General features: G+C 44.2%; 1 protein-coding gene across 2 annotated transcripts; it reads right to left on the bottom strand.

Annotated features, from left to right (window-relative positions):
* Window positions 1-2,556: 2,556 nt before the first annotated feature.
* Window positions 2,557-9,031, bottom strand: PDE6H (phosphodiesterase 6H). Of its 2 annotated transcripts, XM_069854265.1 has the most exons (5): window positions 8,883-8,972; window positions 7,259-7,442; window positions 4,370-4,559; window positions 4,061-4,101; window positions 2,557-3,137 (listed from the first exon to the last, which is right to left on the bottom strand). In XM_069854265.1, exons 3-5 carry the CDS (start codon window positions 4,507-4,509, stop codon window positions 3,061-3,063), a joined length of 258 nt encoding a protein of 85 aa, XP_069710366.1. In that variant the 5' UTR covers window positions 4,510-4,559; window positions 7,259-7,442; window positions 8,883-8,972; the 3' UTR covers window positions 2,557-3,060. The 2 variants fall into 2 exon arrangements, with proteins under 2 accessions (XP_069710366.1, XP_069710357.1); XM_069854256.1 differs by lacking the exon at window positions 7,259-7,442 and having other exon boundaries at window positions 8,883-9,031.
* Window positions 9,032-19,640: the final 10,609 nt, after the last annotated feature.

Raw genomic sequence — 19,640 nt, forward strand, 5'->3', positions numbered from 1 at the left:
AAAAATTTCACGCCTAAAGAAATCAAGTGTGCTACACCTCGGAGAATATACCAGTCATCACTCGGGTACCAACTGCTTCTCAGACGATATCACAGATAGTCTTTATTGCCTGTTGTTTGGAGACAAATAGTGGTGGGTGGCTTTCAGAGCTTTCCTCTGGAAAAGACTACATAACTCAGATTTTTAAAACATTTTTTTATTAATTTTTATTGCTTTTGACTTGTTTTTATAGTAAAAGAACAAAGAATAACATATTACAAGGTATATAGACTGAAATCCTTCAACAGGTTACTTTAACACAATTGCCTTCTTGCAGCATAACTGTCTCTCACTCTTTGAAAAACGGAAATTTCAGGGGTTATAGATAATTAGAAAAACCCTCAAAACCTCAGTGAATGCAATGATGAGGATGTTTTAAGACTCCTCTTCAAAGTCTCGAAATTCCTTACACCTAAAGGAACAAACATAATCCCTATTAATGAAATTATTTTTAAAATTACTAACAAACTGTTGACTCAAAACATCTTCTGATGGAGCTCATCAGTTAGGCATAAGAGCTGGGATATACACACATTCCTGTTGGACTTCTCTAGGAAGGAGCATGGAGTAGTTCTCTGAATGCAGTTGGGGTTATGGCAATTAGATCTGGAACTACACCAGGGCTCTCCTATTTGCTGAAATGCTTCAGTCCCTGGGCTAAGGAGAACTTTGCTTTTGCCCTAGTATTTTCTGATGGAGGATCTTAATATCTTTGGACTGCTTTCCCAAGCCCTGGGAAGGAAGGAAAGCAAAAGGACTAAGTCAAAGTTTCTCCTCTTGTTCATCTCCTGCTTTAAAGAAAGGGAGAACTCAATGATAACAGAGGCAGCCAGCTTGCAGGATCCAAAACTGGATCCAATGGTTTTTTTCCCAGACAGAAGGGGACAGACTGAGAAGGTAGAATAAGGATCACATGCTACTGGATGGTGTAATATGAAGGAAAGCACAAGAACATTAGCATAGGAACATTGATGTTTAAACACAGAAGGAGAGGGCTAGCACATGAGCTCAAAAAAAAAAGAAAAAGAAAAAGAAAAAAAAAGAAATCAGCCTCAGCCCCCCTACAGCAAAAGCTAAATAAAACTAAAAGCTAAATAAAGAACACTGAGGGAAAGAAGAAGAGCCTTAAAAGGTGAGATAGGTGGGAGAAAATGAGAATAAGTGGAAAGGACAGACTGCCTCTGCCCAAGGAAATGGCTGTGGGCTGTAATTAGCTAAATGGTATAAGACTCCTGCACTGTGGTTGTATTGTGATTCTGAACTGCTCACTGATTTACTGCTGTTTCTGATAGCAGGAGTGCTGAACAATAGAAGCTGTACTCTGGACTGCCAACAGGAATTTCCTTTAGCTTATGGTGCTGAAGCTATACTTAAAATGAAAACTGCTAGCTTTTATTTCTCAAATAACAGTAGCAGATAACTATAGCACAGTCATGGATTTATAGCAATGCTTTATGCGTGGGGATCAATCCTGTAGGCAGGATTCGCTCTGCTCTCCACAATCACTCCTTGCTCCCATGAACATGTTAAGCATAGGAAAGATAAGCTGGGGGAGGCAGTTCTTACACAGTGAGACTAGTCAAGCTGAAGGCAATGATTAAAAATGATGCCTCATTTGTGAATGTTATGTAGCTACAGCCAAGCTTGCTCCTTGTCTCCAAACGAAAAAAAAAGTCCTTTGTTAATGCTGGGACAGGAAGTTATCTTGGTGCCTTCCCCAAGCTTTTAAGTGGCTACGAGTGCCTCGTCTCTCACCAGTACTCATGCTGCCAGAGACTAGGGAACAAAAATCGATAGGGTTAAGTGGATTTGCTCTGTGCTTGCCTGCATCCTAACCTCCCCCTGCCTTCCCACCTGCTCTGCTGTTATCTCTCCCTGGGGAACCACTATTTGCCTGCTTGTCCAGGCAAGCTCCAGAGCCTGAAATTGCAAGGAGATGAAGAAAAAAGCCTTCCTGCTCATGGGCAGGAAGTGTAAAGGGAGACTTGCCCCATGCTAAATACAGAGAAGAGGGGGCAGCTAATGCAACAGAATCTTCTGCTAGATGAGGCAGGACTACCAGTGCTGTCTGGTGACAGACTGTAATGATTCTTTGTCTTATTAACTGCCAGCAAACGTCCTGGGGAGTGAATGCATCATGTAAAGACGTATGGGTGCAGGGACAGTGCAAGTGTCACACAGGGGCCTCTCATCAAAGGAGAGGAAACAAAATGTCATTTGGAGTGCTACTTCTTTGCAACTGCAGCCACTTAGGAGCACAAAAAGAATGAATGCTAAGATTAATTCACTTGGCTGTTGATCTCAGACACATTCATTTTCATTTAACATTATTAGAACAGCCAGAGTCTCATTTCTCATAGCTGGTGGGCAGTACAGCACAGACACTTGCAAACCCTTTTCCCCTCTTGCTGATGACAAATTTTAGCAGCAGATTCCTTATGTTGAACCTCTGGGGAAGGGCCTCCTTCCACATAAAAATAGCCTAATGTCTGGAGTGGTGACTCTGTACCTGTTCTCTACAGATATACTCTCAGCATCTTATTGGTGGCCTAGAGAACAAGAAGATGTACCAATGGAAATCTTATATAGAAAGCTGTCAGGAAGGGAAGGAAGAAAACTGAATGGGCTTGGTATAATTAGGTCTGGATATCCATGCACACCCATGCACGCAGTATCTCATCTAACAAATGGGAAAAATAACCAAGAGAAAAGTTCAAATACAGTCTATTATCTCCATACACTTCAAGATCTATGACAGCACAAGAAGACAGGATATGGTGGAGGGAGGCATTAAGACATTTTTCAGTAGTTTCATCACATGGAGCATGAGGTCTGTTCAGACTCCTGAATAACTTCTTTGCCAAATTAATCTTCAAAGGACTTTCTCATAACTAGCTCTTACAAAACCACCCAGCCCACGAGCATGTGGATGTTAAGAGCCAAAAATAAGTGTGAAAGGTGATGAAGACCATCCTGGGATCTGTGGAGTCACCAAGTGACACCAGTAGAAATGCTGGCACCTTAGATGATCCCGAACTGGGCCAGCTCATGCAGTTCCAGATGGCTGAAAGCTTCCCATGGGCAAATCACTGTGATATCTGCAAAGGAGAGAGAACGAGATATGAGTTCTGATCACTGTATTTCTTGGATTTCTTTTGTATTAATAGAAAGGTTGATTTACTCAGGAAACATTAGAGATGGGAAGAACAAGAAGAATGAGATTCTCCTTGAAGGTTAAATGAGCAGATGACTTCTTCAAATCTGGTACTACCTACCAGAACAAACCAGATCAGTGTATTTTCCCCTCTGCCATATTTCTCTGTGAGCAAAAGCAAACCAGCATTTCCTATAGTCTCTTCAGTGTATGTTTAAACTGATGTGAGAATTAATTCTGTTTATGTAGTTTCTCCTATTCTTATAAACTACTTGTAGGCAAACTGTAATGTCCCTGAAGATCTTAAAACAGATGTAATTTTAAAACAGATGCTGAATAATTTGGTCTACAACATAACTCATTGACAAGTGCAGTTGTATTGATACCTAAGGAATTCTCATGGGCTACTGCTCAGTCGGTGCATGTTTCTCAGTTCCAGATGGGTGCATAAAATTCTTAAAATTAGGATTCTGGTGATGACATAAATACTGGGATAGCTGGGATCTAGTTCCTGTGATTTTTGATATTAATAGTTGAGGATTTGGTATTTCTTTGAGAACCTCATTCTGCTGAAATTCTTAGCCAGAATGTTAGCAGAAAACAAAGACAAACAAGGACATCTGCAGCCAAATGGAAGTGTTCAGAAATTGAAGCCCAGCTAAATAGTCTTTCTGTCTTGTAGTTTACGTAAGCATAAGCATGACTGTGGAATCTCGCAGAGGAGTAGTAGACTTATTTGGAGATCCTAAGAGCTGCAGAGAGGCCAAAGAGACAGGAAGACCACTCCAGACAGTCCTCGCCTGTGCTGAAGCATGTTCGTGCTTGTGTTTAAAGGAGGGCATCACAAAAACATCCTGCAGTGCTTACCTGTGCCCAGTCCCTCCATGCCTGGGATGTCATCTCCAAACCTAGGGAAGGGAAGAACAGGCAAGGTTGAGTTTGAGCCAGCAATACATAGGTAACGGGTGCTGCTCTGAACCTCTAGTCAGGGAATGAGAAGTGTAGGTGGACAGCATACAAGAAGGAGGAGCTCCAGGCGGGAGAGCTGAGGATACTAGCAGGAAGGGGGAAGACTCCTGGCTCCTTGACCAAGAAAAGAGAGTACCACAGGACTCAGTTTGGCGGTGGGGAGCTATCCAACTAGTATAGTTTCTTTTCTCTCCAAAATGCCCTTACCCTTTTACTCCTTTTTTAGGAGGCTTGCTCTTGAACTGCCTTGTCTGCCTCTGCTTAAACTTGGGAGGTCCCTTGCGTGGTGTAGTGGGACCAGTTGTGCCTTCTGCAGTGTTGAGATTGGCGGGTGGGTTCTCACTCATTGCTGGGCTGCTGGGTGTGGCAGGCACACACCTCTCTCAGATCCCTCTGTCTGAAAGATAACAGTAACACCATGCTTATAATTTCTAGGTATCAGTAGTCAGATGACAGAATTATGGAAAGTAGAATTGTGACAGGATTAAAGATAAAGATACTAAACATAAAGAAAGATTGTATCACTTACAAAGTAAGCAGGATAGCACTGCCTTTCGTCCAGCATGCTTGAATTAAGATGCCAAAGGACACTCGAGATAAGGACTAGTTCAGCATGTGACTACTAGTAGCCACAAAGACACACTTAGGGCCTAGATAAATATACTATCCTTGGGAAATTTCATAGTGTACTTCACCTGTTCCTTCACTTGTGCCTAAGCAGTACCTTTTAGTACAGGATGTTTAAAAGATTTCAAAGAAGGCTAAGGCAAAGCATTGGAGACCCTCTTTTAGACAGAAGTTAATTTCTGAGGATATAGGAGAGCAAAGCCCATAATGGAATATCCCCCAGGATATTCCGTTATGGTATTTTTGGACATTATACTACACACATTGACCTCTTCTGCACCACACTGCACATGAGTCAAGCTCCACTTCCCAGGGGTTAAACAGCTATCAAGGAGCAATTCTTGTGCTGGAGACATCTCTCCTGCCTCAGAGGTCAGAACTGCTGCACTCAGAGACCTTTGCTTCCTTCCCAGAGAGGACAGTAATAACTCTCACCAGTGCCCAGGGGGAGCTTCCAATCCTACATCAAATTTTGTGCTAATTAGTATGCTAGAATGGTCGGACCAAGTGCATTCATGGAACAGAAATACTTGCCAACTTTTTCTCCCCTCCCTGAAATCATGTTCTTTCCCATAACTCCTACCTCCAGGTGTTTGTCCCTTCACAGCCAGACTGATGGAATCGCTAAGGGAATTAACTTCAGGATTTGGTACTAAAGACTAATCTCATTATGTTACCATAGTGCTCTGGCCTAATCCCTGACATCACCTGCAGTGACATTCTGGACTTTTAATGTCAGGACTATAAATGCCATCAAAGATGAATATATACTTTTTTCTTAGTCTGAAGACAGTTCCTGTCTTTGGCAGTCCTGAAATAGCCAGAGTGATGGAAAGCAAAGACTGAGATGCAAAGGGAAAGACCATCCAAAACTTCCACAACAGTGCAAGAAGATCTGTGTTTCTGTATTTGTTGTAGTCAGAGAATACTTCATCCCTGACATGTTTGTGGGCAGTAGGATGGATCCTACTGATAGCACCTACAGGCATGCAAGTTCTTCTCTTGCTTGTGGCTGGGCTCTTGTCTCAGCTGCAATATCCTGAGCACTAGACTGGACAGGTTCCAACAGCCCCAAATGGAGTAGCAGATGGTTGTGTCTGCAGCCGAAGTGTGCACAGATGCTATTCCCCTGCCTGTAACACAATGCTTCCTAAGCACACACTGTGCCCACAAACAGAGGGATCAGCTCAAATTGTAGAAGTTAGTTGTTTGGCTGCCACCATTGCAGCATCTGAACAATCACCCAGTGTTTACAGCTTTTATCCTCACAGCATGGTAGCAGGACAGGCAAGCACTGTCACCTTCATCTCTCACAATATGGCAGTGGAAGTGCAGTGATGGGTACGACCTGGACTGCACAGCTGGAAGAACTAACAAAATCTTTTGACTCATAGGTTTTTTTTAGGGCCAAACTGAGAGATGAAGGCAGTTTGGCTACAAACCAAAGAAAGAATTTGGTGCCTTACTGTTACTCAGTACCAGTGAAGAATTCAGATTGTACTGTCCTACAACAAAATTCTTTGTGCAAGGACTGCTTCATGGCATTGTCTGCTAATCCCCCGAAGTATAGATTTACATCTCTGCCTCAAGTGCAGTTCTCATTAGTAGGGTGTCTGTGTCAGTGCCAGATACCCCTCCTGAACTACAAGAGACACATATTCACTTCTAAGCACCATGTTCATCTGACATGCCAAGATACTTCGCAACCTTCTCAAGGGCTGCTCCCAAAATTACAACAGAAGAAACACACTGGCTAACAGATTTCCAATCCTTTGGAATGAAACCCAAAACTTGTAAGATACATTTGAAGCCCACCTCCAAATGAGTTCCTGCCCTGCTTCACCAACCCCTGCTGTCTGCCAGCACGGTACCTTAACCACAAAAACATCTTTGAGGGTCAACTCTTACTTCCTTGAGTCCATGTCCTGCCCCTGGCCTTCCCTCATAGAGAAATAACTGAGAGACTCAGTCCTTAAAGTTTTCTTTTCCCTCAGTCTGAAGTAGTTGTATCCACCTACCAGCTACTCAATAACTCAGGATCTGGCAGCAAACAGGATCTGCCTAAATCACATTTCACCATTTCACCTGCATGAATTCAAGAAAATGTACTCCATGAAACTAAAAAGGGCAATTTTAACCCCTTTCCTCCCTCTGTCTGTTCTCTCCATGTATCACCAAAAAAATGCAGAGAATAGGAAGAAACCTTAATGTCACATAACAGCCTACATCTTGCAGTAGGAATCAAGCTGCCCTCCCACCGCTGAGCTTGCCATCACATGCAGGCAAAGATATCACCATTCATGCTAGGGCCCTTCCCCACAGCATGGGAGCAGCCTCAGTTCCCACATCTTAGGAACTAGCTTCCCCTGTACATAGCCAGACACAGGTGGGCAGGCACTCCAGCATCACAGATGCAAATTAAATGCCCACAGCGTCTTCCCAGGGGAATTTCCCAGCCTTTCCCCGTACCTGAGTACTTGGATAGTCCTTGGTACGCACCAGCCAGATGGCTTGACAAACGTTTGATGACACTGAGTCTCCTTCTCTAGATCTCTGCAAGAGCTATGCTGACTCCTTTGAGTGGTTCCTGGGCTGTCAAAGTTCTTCTGCTGTTGCTGGCACTGGGGTGCAATCCCTTGGTGAGAGCTAGTGTCTGTGGATGCAAAGGCTGGTAAGGAACAAGATGTTCTTCCATGCACTTCCTCTGCCCCCTCCTCTGACAAGGTGTTACCTAATCGCCCCTGACAACTCTTCTGCTCAGTCCAGGGTTTTAATCCTCTGGGTAAGAGATTTGCTTGCGTCCAAATGCTAATTATACCTAATACACTGTAATGGGCTTATCTCAGTTGCGTCAGATATCCCATCTCTGGGTTGCTGGCCAGGTTAATCATCCTTCTTTTAGTTTTCTTTGAACTTAAAGAGGCTCAAATACGACTGACAAATGCTGATTCTTTAATTAGCCTCCTCCTTTATCTTTGATTCTCTATGGAAAAATTTCCCTGGCAGAAAATGCAGATGCCTCATTTGACCTTCTTTAGGCAGATTCAGTGTAGGATCTCATCTTCCATTGTCTGAAACCTTCAAAAATATGGGCTTCTCTATATGCACTTGCCTTCACGCTGCTTCAGGGGTGTCAGACACAGAACCCCCATGAGCTGTGGCCCTCCATATACATGAATTGAAGACAGCATCCAGGAGGAAATATCCTTATTTTTATATTCCTTTTGATGGGGTTTTTGCATGTTTAGCTCTTGACTTCGTGAGAACCACTATCATCATCCTTGCAGCCAACCTTTCATTGGATGAATATTGTATCCAGCGCAAGATGCCTGTGAGGAGTCTCACAGCTCCAATTCCAGCTGCTTGACTTGGCTAATCACAGTGACGGGAAAAATCCATGCAGGTTCAGCCCTTCCTGATCCAGAGTTTTATACAGGATCTCAGACCTTTCATTCTATCAGCAGTTTTAAGATCAATAAAGAGGATGCACTCTAAAAGACAGGAACTCATTTCAAGTAGAACTATATTCCTACAACTACTTCTCAGAAGGGGATCATTGGAAAGACTATCCCAGTTGAAAGAAGAGATTCTGTAGCTCTGGAGGTACATCACACAGTATAAACTTCCCAACCATGTGCCCTGCATGAGTGACTGGGTACTGGGGCAGGAAACCTCACCTGCATCTCCCAACTACCCTTCAGGAGCACCCTGGCAATTTTCACCTGCAGGCTCAGTCAGCTGAAGACACAAGCCAAGAGAATGCCAAGGAGCCCCATCTGAGGGGTAACCAGCATAAGAAACTGAGTGGCCCTGCAAAGGGCAAAGCTGCTTATGCAGCCAGGGAGCTCTGAGACAAACCACCACTGCAGCACTTGCGTTAATGTTAGAAAAAACAGAAAATGTCCACTCAGGAACCACAACTCCCTCTCTTAGCTACGGGGTCTGTTCATGCTCTCTAAGCAGAAATATCCAAATTTCTCCCACCCCCACAAGATTTTATCAGGACTTTTCTCTCCTCTGAGTTCTGTAGCCAGTTCTTCTTTCATCCCCGTGCCACCCTTATTATTGCTTTGAGCTCCTGGGAAATACTTACAGTGCCAAGGGCTCTTCTTGCAAATCATTCAACTCCTGTCCACCAGCCTGTGTAGAAAGGGTCTTCAGGTGTTCTTTCTCCTCCAGATATACCCTACCACCAGATGACATCAGGGCACCAATTGTGGGAGGGCCCCTGCATGGGGAGGAGGGGACTTGTGGGCAGTGCTGTGACCCTGGCACTGTGCAAGTACAGATCCAGCAAGGTCTGGGGAGCAGCAGAGCCTTGGCATGCTTGTGAGGGGTGATGTGCCCCTTTCTGCAAGAAGAGGTTGTGGCTTCTCTGGAGTTCCTGGAAGGAAAACTCTGGAGAATCAGGGAAGAATAAGGAAATTACCTGCCCTTTGAGTGATGCTGTTGCTTGTGAAAAAACATACACACACTCTCACATGCCCACACATGCAGGGAAGGGAGGAGTTTGTCCTAACCACCCCCACCCCCGCATCAAGACGCTTCCAACAAACTTCTCAGTGGTGCTGCACGAGTGGTGCTGCAGGGGTCAAGGTGCACCTGAGAGAGTGCTGCATGCAGTCAGCCTGGTGCAGAAAGGGTTGAGTCCACCCAAGGAAATGCTGCTGAGATGCTGCCTAGGGCTGCAGTGAATATTTAGCTGCCTCCAGCAGATAGAATGGCAAGGGAAGAAGGGAAAACCTTTGTGTTGCATATGGCTGGCCAGCTAGTGGGGTGACATGTTGCCTCTGAGACCTGAGGTGCTGGGCTGAGAGTAACAGCTAGGTCATATGTGAGTGCTGGCAGCATCACTACTGGGAGGACTCTGTCTGAGAAAGGAAGGAGGTGGTGCGTCAGCCCAAACACCAGCCCAACAAAACTCCATGGATGGTAATGTACATTGATTTTTCAGGGGCTTCGTATCTCCAGTGTGTTTTAATAGCCCGTTATGACTTCCTGGGAGACCAATGTCAGAGATGTGGAAAAAGTGGGAGGAATCTCAGGATGAAAAGAGAAGGTCCAGGGCCTTGCTAGAAGGTGCTGGAAGATCTTCCTCATCCTCATCTGCAACAGCACAGCTCCTTGGTTATGGGCTAAAGCTCAGTGGCTCAAGGCATAACCATGGGGCAACATAATGATCCTCTTGCATCCATTGGCTCTGATGAGGCACCACTCACTCACCCTCATTGAGCATCAGACTTACAACATAAGATCAGGGTTGGCAGGGATGGAGATGATCCAGAAGAAGCTGCACAAGGACCATCAGGGCTGTACAGGGGCAGAAGGAAACAGAGGTATGGTTTTGTGTAGTGATGGATGGACTTCATCTTGGAGTGAGGCTGGAGGACAGGATTTTTGAGCAGCTATGCTAGCTGGACTTGTGACTGTATGTGACTAAGAAAGGACATGACAGAGTCTGGCAGTGGGGACTGATCCAGCACTGCTATGGTACTGAGAAAGGGCCCTGCAGCTGAAGCTTCTGACTTTTCAGATGGCTGAAGTTAGATGACATAAATCCCTCAGTGAGACTTAGCTTACATTTGAAAAATCTATAAGGTCCTGGACCTTGAGGACACGGAGAAGCTGGGAAGTAAATCCTGGATGCAGCCAAGGGGCCTTCAGTCTAGCAAAAAAGCAGCAAACACACTTAGCATTCCCATGAGGATGATCACAGCTTTGTAGGCTTGTGCAATAATTTCTAGGCACAGGGAAGAGGATGGGGTCAGAACTGTGTTGGCATTGTCTCTTCCCTGTGATGACTAGAGCTTGTACACAAATGCACTGAGATTGATTGCTCTCAGCAGATCCTGACAGCAGAAGTGATTAGTGTGGGCAGGGACCTGCTTGTGCAGATATAAAGAGGTATAGCCTGCTGGCAGCAGACTCCGCTCCCATCCCTGCTGCTCATTCCCATGCCTCCATCTGGCGCAGACAGGTTTCCAGGGGCTCCCCCTCCCTTCTGCCTTCTTCTGTGTAGGTAGAATTGATGGGGAAATCAGCTCTATAGCCCCCTTTTCCTCTTTGCTGCAATATAAAAATTTACTTTTTTTTTTTCAGGCTGTTTGCTTTCAAAACACCCCATCTATTTTCTTGTTTTTCCATTGAAATCTGGTTAATTTCTCCTTAACAAAAGCGGACATGTGGGAAGAAAAATTTCCATGGTGTCACATTAAGCTATTTTTTGGCCACTGACAAAATATGACAGAAAATCCCTAAATAGCTTATCATGTTCTTTCTTATCTCCCATGATTATCTGGTTGTTTCACTGTCTCATTCTCCCTCTCTCCCTTCCCCTCACAAGGTGGATGGCATTTGTTTTGTGGTGATGCATATGCATGGGTCCTTTGCAAAGCAACAGGTGACAGCTTTGAGCTCGTGCCCAGCTGCCACCCCAGATGGATGATGATTTCTGCCCAGGGACCAAGTACCCAATCCCTTTATTTCCCTGTCCCTCCCCAAGGTCTTCCTCTCCTGGTCCCCAGGAAAGACAGTGCTAGGCTTTCAGGCCACCTGATCCAGACTAGAGCTGCACCAGAAGCTGTGGAGTCCAAGTGATAACAGAAGTTCAGTCCTGGTAGTCCCAAAGGAAAGCACATGAGCTTTATTAGCTCTGGCCAGATTATTCCCTGTTCCAAGGAATCGCTTAAAAACATCTCCAAGATTTCTGACCCTCTTTATGAGCTAGTGTAGCTATGGTAACTGTAGTTATACCCAAAATAGCAGCTCAGTTGAATGACAAAGAAAACATGAGTTTACAAGACAGTGACTTTTCCAGGGGCTGGCTGAGCTCATGGGACTGTGGGAGGAAATCCCAGATGAGGTGCAGGCTCAAGGATGCAGCTGTAGCTGGCATGGACCACAACAAATCTTTTGAAACATATCTTTCCAAGCTTGTGCTAGGTACTTGGGAGATTTTGTCCCTTATTGATAGAGGTTTATCACTTACCACACAGACATACCTGGCTAGAAACGAACAGGGAATTTCCCAAGCATCTGCAGTTAAACCTTGTTTACCCTTCTGCAGACAGACAGCTTACTGAGTGTCTCAGTTCCTAGCAAAAGAAGGACAGTGGCAGGACCTTGATTTGGAATAAGATTGTCTGTTTGTCTTGTGGAAGGTCAATGAGTTTGTTGTGTCAATAGTATTTTTGTGAGAAACTCAGTGTACCAAGGTGCTGGCAAAGGAAGGTTTGCATGCTGTAACCCTCCTTCCCCAATGCCCACCATTTTTCTAAGCTGTCTGTCATGTGTGTTAGTGAAAAAAAAGAGAAACATATAACAAAATATAGAGGATTGGGTTTTGCCTGGTACAGATATTTAGCTGTTTGAATACATGCAAACCTGTCCATCAAAGATGCAAAGATGGTGGCTCCCTCGTGGAGGATTTTACTGCTCTTCCTTCAGGAAATCATGCATCACTATGCTGGTGTCAGAATTAAGCATCTAGAAAATCTGCATTTAACAGGGTATGCTGACTTAGGGAATCTGTGCCTGCTGCTGGATACAACAGTCCTGTTGAGTGTCTTTGATCTCAGCTTGCAAAAGAGTCTGGTCTCAGTTCTCACTTCCACTCATGCCCTGGAGGCTGCTCTGGCAACTGGGCAGAGATTAAAGAGGCTGAGGTCCGTTTTTTTCCGCTGCTCCTGAGAGATGTTTCCATGCTCAGTCTGGAGAAAAGGGTCTTTTAAGGAAACAAATCAAGCTGTAAGGTTTAGCTGAACTATCAGCAATGTGCCTGTACGTGTTATAAACTAGGAGGCACTGGAGACTGAAGTCCATAAGCCAAAAAGCCATTTCCAAGGCTTTCTCAGGAAAAATGAAGTCCCTGCTTTTCCCATTCAGCCAAGGGAGCTCAATTTGTGCATGTCAGAACATCATTACAGGCCCTAGGCTTTCAGGCACCAATGATTTAGGAGACGCTGGGGCTTTTTATAGCAGATGATATAAAATCCATGTAGCCTGTCATACACTTAATTAGTTACTGGAGAGTTACATTTTCTTCTGAGCAGTGAGTCTGGCCTTTCTTGGAACAAATAACCAAGTCTTACTATCTAATACTCAGAAGACTGCTACTTTGGCATAATTTCATTAAGTTACATGAGCTAACTTTCTCTGATTTACATAAATAAAAGGAAAACCAGAATGAGTCCATTCTTTTTCAGGTAGCACTTCTCACTCGCGTATCTCAAAGCACAGAGCTAAATTTTCATCATCCCTATTTGTAAATATGGAAGCTGATGAACAGAAACTTCATAGACCTGCAGATGAAATCTGCTGTGGGGTTTGATGTGCTTGGCCATATGACACAAAAAGCTCAGTACTTTGAAACTTCTTTGTGATTCATGTTTAAGAGCATCCCCTCTGTGCATTGCTGAATCGCCCCATGAGAGAGCAATAACATTAGTGAGAGCCTTTTCTGTGCACTAACTTTGCCTAATGCCTGCATCCAGGTTGCGGGTAGTGCTGCAATGGGATTGAGTTTGTTAGGTCATTTTAAAAGGCTTAATCTCTTCCCTGTTTTCACTCTGCCCACAACTGTTTTTCTTTTATAAGGTTAGTTTTCTCCTGAATGCCATTTACAGAACAATCTCAACATTAATGTACTGAATTATGACATAACACTTTTCCATTTTTTTGATCAAACTCAGGTAAGGTAATCTTGTTATCTATGTGACTGCCAGAAGGCAGAACATGTGGTTGTTCTTCAAAATGTACCAGAATAACACAGTTTCTACAGCATTGTCTCAAGGATTTTCCTTAGACGCTTTTTTTTTACTTGTGAACAGTGATTAAAAAATCCACTAACACTCACTGAAAGTGATCACACATTGAATTAAACAGAGAAGTAATACTGCCTTGTTTAAAAAAAAAATGGGAAGGGGAGGGAAGGGGAGGGAAGGGAAGGGAAGGGGAGGGGAGGGGAGGGGAGGGGAGGGGGGGAGGGAAGGGAAGGGAAGGGAAGGGAAGGGAAGGGAAGGGGAGGGGAGGGGAGGGGAGGGGAGGGGAGGGGAGGGGAGGGGAGGGGAGGGGAGGGGAGGGGAGGGGAGGGGAGGGAAGGGAAGGGAAGGGAAGGGAAGGGAAGGGAAGGGAAGGGAAGGGAAGGGAAGGGAAGGGAAGGGAAGGGAAGGGAAGGGAAGGGAAGGGAAGGGAAGGGAAGGGAAGGGAAGGGAAGGGAAGGGAAGGGAAGGGAAGGGAAGGGAAGGGAAGGGAAGGGAAGGGAAGGGAAGGGAAGGGAAGGGAAGGGAAGGGAAGGGAAGGGGGGGAAGGGATGGCAAAGAGACTGCAATAAGGTGGTTTTGTTTAAATGAAAATTAGATAAATGGAAATTAGATAAATTCCACAACTTTTTTTTTGTTTAAAATAGTGAAGGAAATGATTCAGTGTCACTGGACAAAGAAGAAGAAACTGAACAAAAGTCAGCTCCAGATGTCTTCTTTCCTGACAGCTCCTTTTTTCATCTTTTCTTTTCTGAGTGATCAATTCTTTCTCCTTGGCAACCAGCAGACCAAGGAAGAAAGGCTCTTCTAAAACATTTTGGTAAAATATTTCTTTCTTCTTCGTAAGGTGATACATGTCTTCCTATGGCTTTAACACCATGCTACAGCCATACTCTTCCTTTTTCCTCCTACCAAATAAAAGCACCGCTCAGCAATCTCATTCCGTTCAGCTTTTTTGCCACCATTATTATGATCTTTTTCATGCAACAGCTGAGGCTTTCAAACAAAAATGATTGCTTCTGAGGAGCATCTCACACTCTCCTTGGGAGCATTCAACTAATGGGCAGAGAAGGCAGCCCTTCCTGCTCCATTATCTAGTCTCTTGGGTGGCTGCTCACCTCCCAGACATGAAGATGCTAAATGCTCTAGCTGCCACGCGATAGCAGATCCCTGGTGGAAATAACTGAAAAGAGAAAAGCTAGGGGATGAAACTGTGCATGATTTTTTTGTTATTATTTTCTCCTTTTATTGCCTTCTGTTCTCCCCTCAGGATCTAGCAGATACACAGAGTTTAATGTTTTTAGGGGTTCTTGTTGGTGTGTTTTGTGGTTTGTTTTTTGGGGTTCTGTGGGTTTTTTTTTTGTTTTTTGTTTGTTTGTTTGTTTTTTGTGTTTTGTTTTTTTTTTAAATAGTCTTTCACTGGCAGATTCCAACCTTTACTTTAATTTAAAGCCCCTGCACCCTTGCTTTCCAGTGGAGGTACACACTTCTATAAAGTGAATTAGAGACTCTTATTGGGAGACTTCCTAAGGATATTTCTTTACCAAGAACCTGGAACTGGAGCTCACTTCTGGGGTCCAATCAAACACCATAAGCATATCATAGACTAAGTGAATTGTTTAGTAGCCATTATTGCACACTGGGCATGCACAAAGTATGTTCTGACTGTTTCACAAAGACTTGTTTGTGGGGTCCACAGCTGATGGTATACTTTGACTGAAATGGTAAAAGTGACTTCCAGGGAAAAACGTAAGTAAAGAAAGGAGAGAGGGAGAGAGGGGCAGAGAGAGAGAGAGAGGGGAAAGGGGAATTTTTCCACAGTGGCCAGATGTGAAGGGCAATGATAAGGTCCCATGGAGGCATCCTCCTCTGAGGGATCTCTCCAGCATTTGTGATGACAATGAAAACAATGAGGATGCTGGTTTCTTGCCATGCCTTCCGTTGGCATTACATACTTTTCGTCAGAACCCAACTAAACTCCCGATGGGTTATTCCTGGTTGTCATTTTAGTAGCTCTGGGAGGAGAATGCTCATCGTGTGTAAATGTTGAACATTCATTGCTTGTTAAGCTTTTGTGAATATATATTACTGGATAACATATATCACAAATTTAAATAGCTGTTACCTACTTTGTTGAGCACCACATTTGTTCTTATTTTTTATATATTAAAATCCACAAAACAGGAGATACAGGAGGAGAGGGAGGAGGGGCAATTCTTAGACCGTAGCTTTCCACGAGAATCAGCCACAATAACACCGTTGGGGTTTGCAGAGGCAGGGCCATGAAAGCAGTAATGCGGGAACAGCACAAATGCAATAAAGGAAAAATGTTGCCACAGAGATGCTGATAATTACTGCCTCATGGCTTCAGGGAGAGGTTATGTAGCTGCAAGTAGTATGCTTTGAGCACTGCTGAGGCTAACACACCAGGCACATAAAAGCTATCAGAGCCTCCACACAGACTGATATGGAATCAAGAATTCCACTATAAATTCAAAGTCTCTGTCAAGAGGAGTGTTTAGCACTGGCAAGGTGGGGTGCAGCTGGCAAGGGAGATTTTCCAAGGCCAGCAGAGGAGGAGAGGATGGCACAGCTCTCCTTCTAATTTAGTCTCAGCTTCAGGTCTGTCTGTTTTGGAGGAAAGTCACAATGCAAGGAAGACTGCTTGGATAAATACTTCCTAACACCCTGCCTGGTGATCAGCTTAGGGCTGAGATTTGATTACACTTGCTGAGATTTGAGCTTACATAACCACCTGTATTCTGAGAGGTCCTAAAATAATTCAGTTCTCTCTTAAATCCAGCTCCGGTATGTGACTTCTCTACAACATCATCATCTGTAAGATGCCAGATCACACTACAACATCCACTGAGGGACAGAGAAAAAAGGTTGCGTTCCTCCATGTTGGGCTCCGGAGGGCAGTGGGCGCAGAGAAGACACGCCCTTTTCCCAGTGACTTTCTCCCCCTCGTTCAGCTCTCTTCTCTCACTCTGCAACTTCCACCTGTTTAGCTCAGCCTCTCCTTAACTGGGGTGCTCTGTCCATCCTCAGCCTTTCTTAGGCTAGCTTCTGGAACAAACTGATTCAGTTTACCCCTACTCTCTCACCCCAACCAAATTGTTTTCCTTTCTCTGTCTTGCTGTTCCACTCACTTCCTCAGGGGAGTTGTGTCATCCAAAAGTGATATGTGAAGTCTGCACACCTTCAGGCAGGAGATGTGGGTTATGGGATTAGCACGTTAACTGGCCTGAAAGCTGCTTAGACAAGCATTAAATCTCCAATCTTCTATTCATCTTTCAAGGAAATCTTTTCTGGATGAGCTGGAGAGATGAAACATCCAGGCACGTTTTCTGAGGGTCAGCTTCACGCACAGCTGAAAGCCCTCAAGTGCTGTGGCCAGGTGGTTTGAAGGGATTGCCATTGGAGGGGTGGGGGGAAACTCAGCTAAACTCTCTGTGGTTGCATGTGGTTGGCTCTGTGGTTCCACCCAGAAGTGCCTTCTTCCTGCTTGCTCTCCATGTTGAATATTTGCTTTCTTACTTGGCACCGTGTCTAACCTCCATTCCTTTTCTCCTTTCCCAACCTATCGGCTTGCACGCTACCATACAGCATGTTAGGAGGAGTGAGTGGCACTGTGGAAAGAAGATAAGCACCATGTGTGCTAAGCACAACAGGATCAACTTTAGGATGCTGCCTTCTAAAGCAAATCCTGGGACACCTTAGTGCCTGCGTTTTATTCATGAACAATCAATTCATGCTTCACAGGCTGCAACCCCCTGTTTATCCTACTTAACTGGAAGGCAGAGGAGGCAGTGCTGGGTTTACTAAGGAGCTGAGTGGCACCTCGTGATGCAGTGAATGTCCCCTATAGCAGGGGAAGGCCTCGTGACTGAGTTCCCGGACATGTTATCTTCCCCCGTGCTTATCTCCTCGTGACTGTCCCAGGCCCGGATTACCTCCTCTCATACCTAGTGGAGAAAGGATCTCTGCACGTAATGAGAACCATCACCTGGGGGATATCCACGGCCAAAACTGATGCCTACCTTGCAGCAGCTGTCAATAAGAATTCACTGCACCACGAAGGTGTTTTCCCAGTGTATCACCTATCATGTCTTTCCAGAGACTGCAAAAAAAGCTTGGGGGGGGCAGAGCTCGTGTTAGTGACAGGACTTGGTAACATTATTCATTAAAGAACAATGCAAGTTAGTAACACTAAGAACTAAGTTCAGTGCAAATGCAAATTAGTAGCTCTAAGACAAACCATTCTATAGTAGCTGTAGAAAAAATATTACACTATTGGGCCTCTTACAAAAAAAAAAAATGGATTCCCTATTTAGGCTAAAACCTCTCTTTGTTCTCCACTCCCCTGAAGCTTCCAGCCTGGGAAAACTCAGTTCCAAATTAGAAAGTTTTAGAATGAAAATGTAGGTGAAAGTAATTCTAACGGGTAACAGTTTCCTGGATAAGTTGATTTTAAAGGCAATAAAGTAGTTCCTTTCCTCAAACAAAGCCTTTTCTTCTGCAGAACACGGAGGTGACACTTAGCATGCAGCAGCAATGTACCATCAATCCAGAAAATTCAAACCCAGAAATGTAGGACAGCTTATGGCAGAAATCCAAATGCAAATAGTAAAAAAATGCCAGGCCTAATTTTTTTTAATCTGACAGTTTTTAAAAAATCTCAAGATTGTCTGGGTCTGATAAGGTGCTACAGAAGACATTTGACTGTTGAGGATAATGTTGCATAGTTGAAAGACACGATTCTAATACATTGCATAAGCTTTTAGCTATTTATGTGAAATCAGTTTAGATACCAGTGGTTGGTTGCATGTATTCGTGTTGTCAACTATTTGTACAACCAATTGTGATCAGTGGGGACAAAGCAAGTAAGACCTATTAATAATAATATTTTAAGCAGAAAATACTGGTTTCCAACTAAGGACATATTTGAAATATCACTATTTCCTTTGCAATAAAGCAGGTACACTCTTGCTGCTGTCCTTGCCTCCTTCTGTCACAGACATAAGAATTGGCTGTGGTTGGACAACGTCTACCAAGAGATGATCTTCATTCCATAGCATTAGTTTGTCAGAGATGAAATACTCATTGGTAGGAACTTGTCTTCTGTGTTGTTCTGTTCCAACACAGTTCAAAACATGCCTTTCTTCCAGCTGGTCAGTGACGTCGTTCCCCAGCGGGTGTTGGATACGCTGATCCAAATGATGCGGCCTTGCTTCTAAGCTCCCATCTGCTCAGCAAGGTGCATTTCCAATGTTTCCAGCTCCTTCTTACCCCTGTTACCAATAGGAAGATGAAGCACAGAGCAATTACATGATTTGACCGTGATTATATAGTGGATAATTTCTAACCGAGGAGTAAAATCTGTTTCTACTGCATGCCAGGAGTGCCAGTATCGGCAGAGTGTACATATCTATGGTGACACACAGCTATACATCCCTATACTTCTATGTACTTTTGTGGGTATGCTGGTCTTGATCTATGCTCATATACATTTAGAAATAGTGTATAAGCAGCTACACAATGACACAGGCAGTCTGGTCTTTATCTCCAACTAAAAAAAATAATAATAGAGAAAGCTAAACCCTACTATTGTCCAGAAAAAAATGACCATAATAATCCTAGAGTTATGATTACGCTGGTGTCTCTGAACACAGCTGGTAAAACCAAGCAAATCTCAAGACAAGTCATGAGGAAATGGTAACCTCCATTCACACACCCTCCCAGCCAGTAGGGTGTTCTACTCTCCCAGTACAAATTAGGAAATCTGCTGAAATCAGAGAGTTAGCCCAGACAACCAAGAGAAGAAGTTGATGTACAAGATGCAGGGGCTGCTTAACAAGACCATTTCTGTAAAGCTTCCCATAACTGACAAGTCCAATTCTTCATGTCTTTCCCAGTCCAGAACTGCTTACATGAACAATTTGGGCCACTATAACGTGGTGGTGTCATTTAAAGAATTTGCTTTGTCCATTCCTTATCCCACACAGCTCCTTCCCTTATGCTAGCACAAGGGTTTAGCCTCATTTGGCCACTGTGAGCAAGGATTGGGAAACCTGTCTGGATTTAAAACT

The sequence above is a fragment of the Phaenicophaeus curvirostris genome, chromosome 1, assembly GCF_032191515.1.
Source record: "Phaenicophaeus curvirostris isolate KB17595 chromosome 1, BPBGC_Pcur_1.0, whole genome shotgun sequence".
Lineage (NCBI taxonomy): Eukaryota > Metazoa > Chordata > Aves > Cuculiformes > Cuculidae > Phaenicophaeus > Phaenicophaeus curvirostris.

Excerpts from the sequence above, each read along its gene's own strand:
- PDE6H (XM_069854256.1), bottom strand. The coding sequence starts at position 4,509 with ATGAGTGAGAACCCACCCGCCAATCTCAACACTGCAGAAGGCACAACT. Across the intron at positions 4,102-4,369 it reads CCTAAAAAAGGAGTAAAAGG|GTTTGGAGATGACATCCCAG; the intron begins GTAAGGGCATTT and ends TCCCTTCCCTAG. Across the intron at positions 3,138-4,060 it reads CATGGAGGGACTGGGCACAG|ATATCACAGTGATTTGCCCA; the intron begins GTAAGCACTGCA and ends TCTCCTTTGCAG.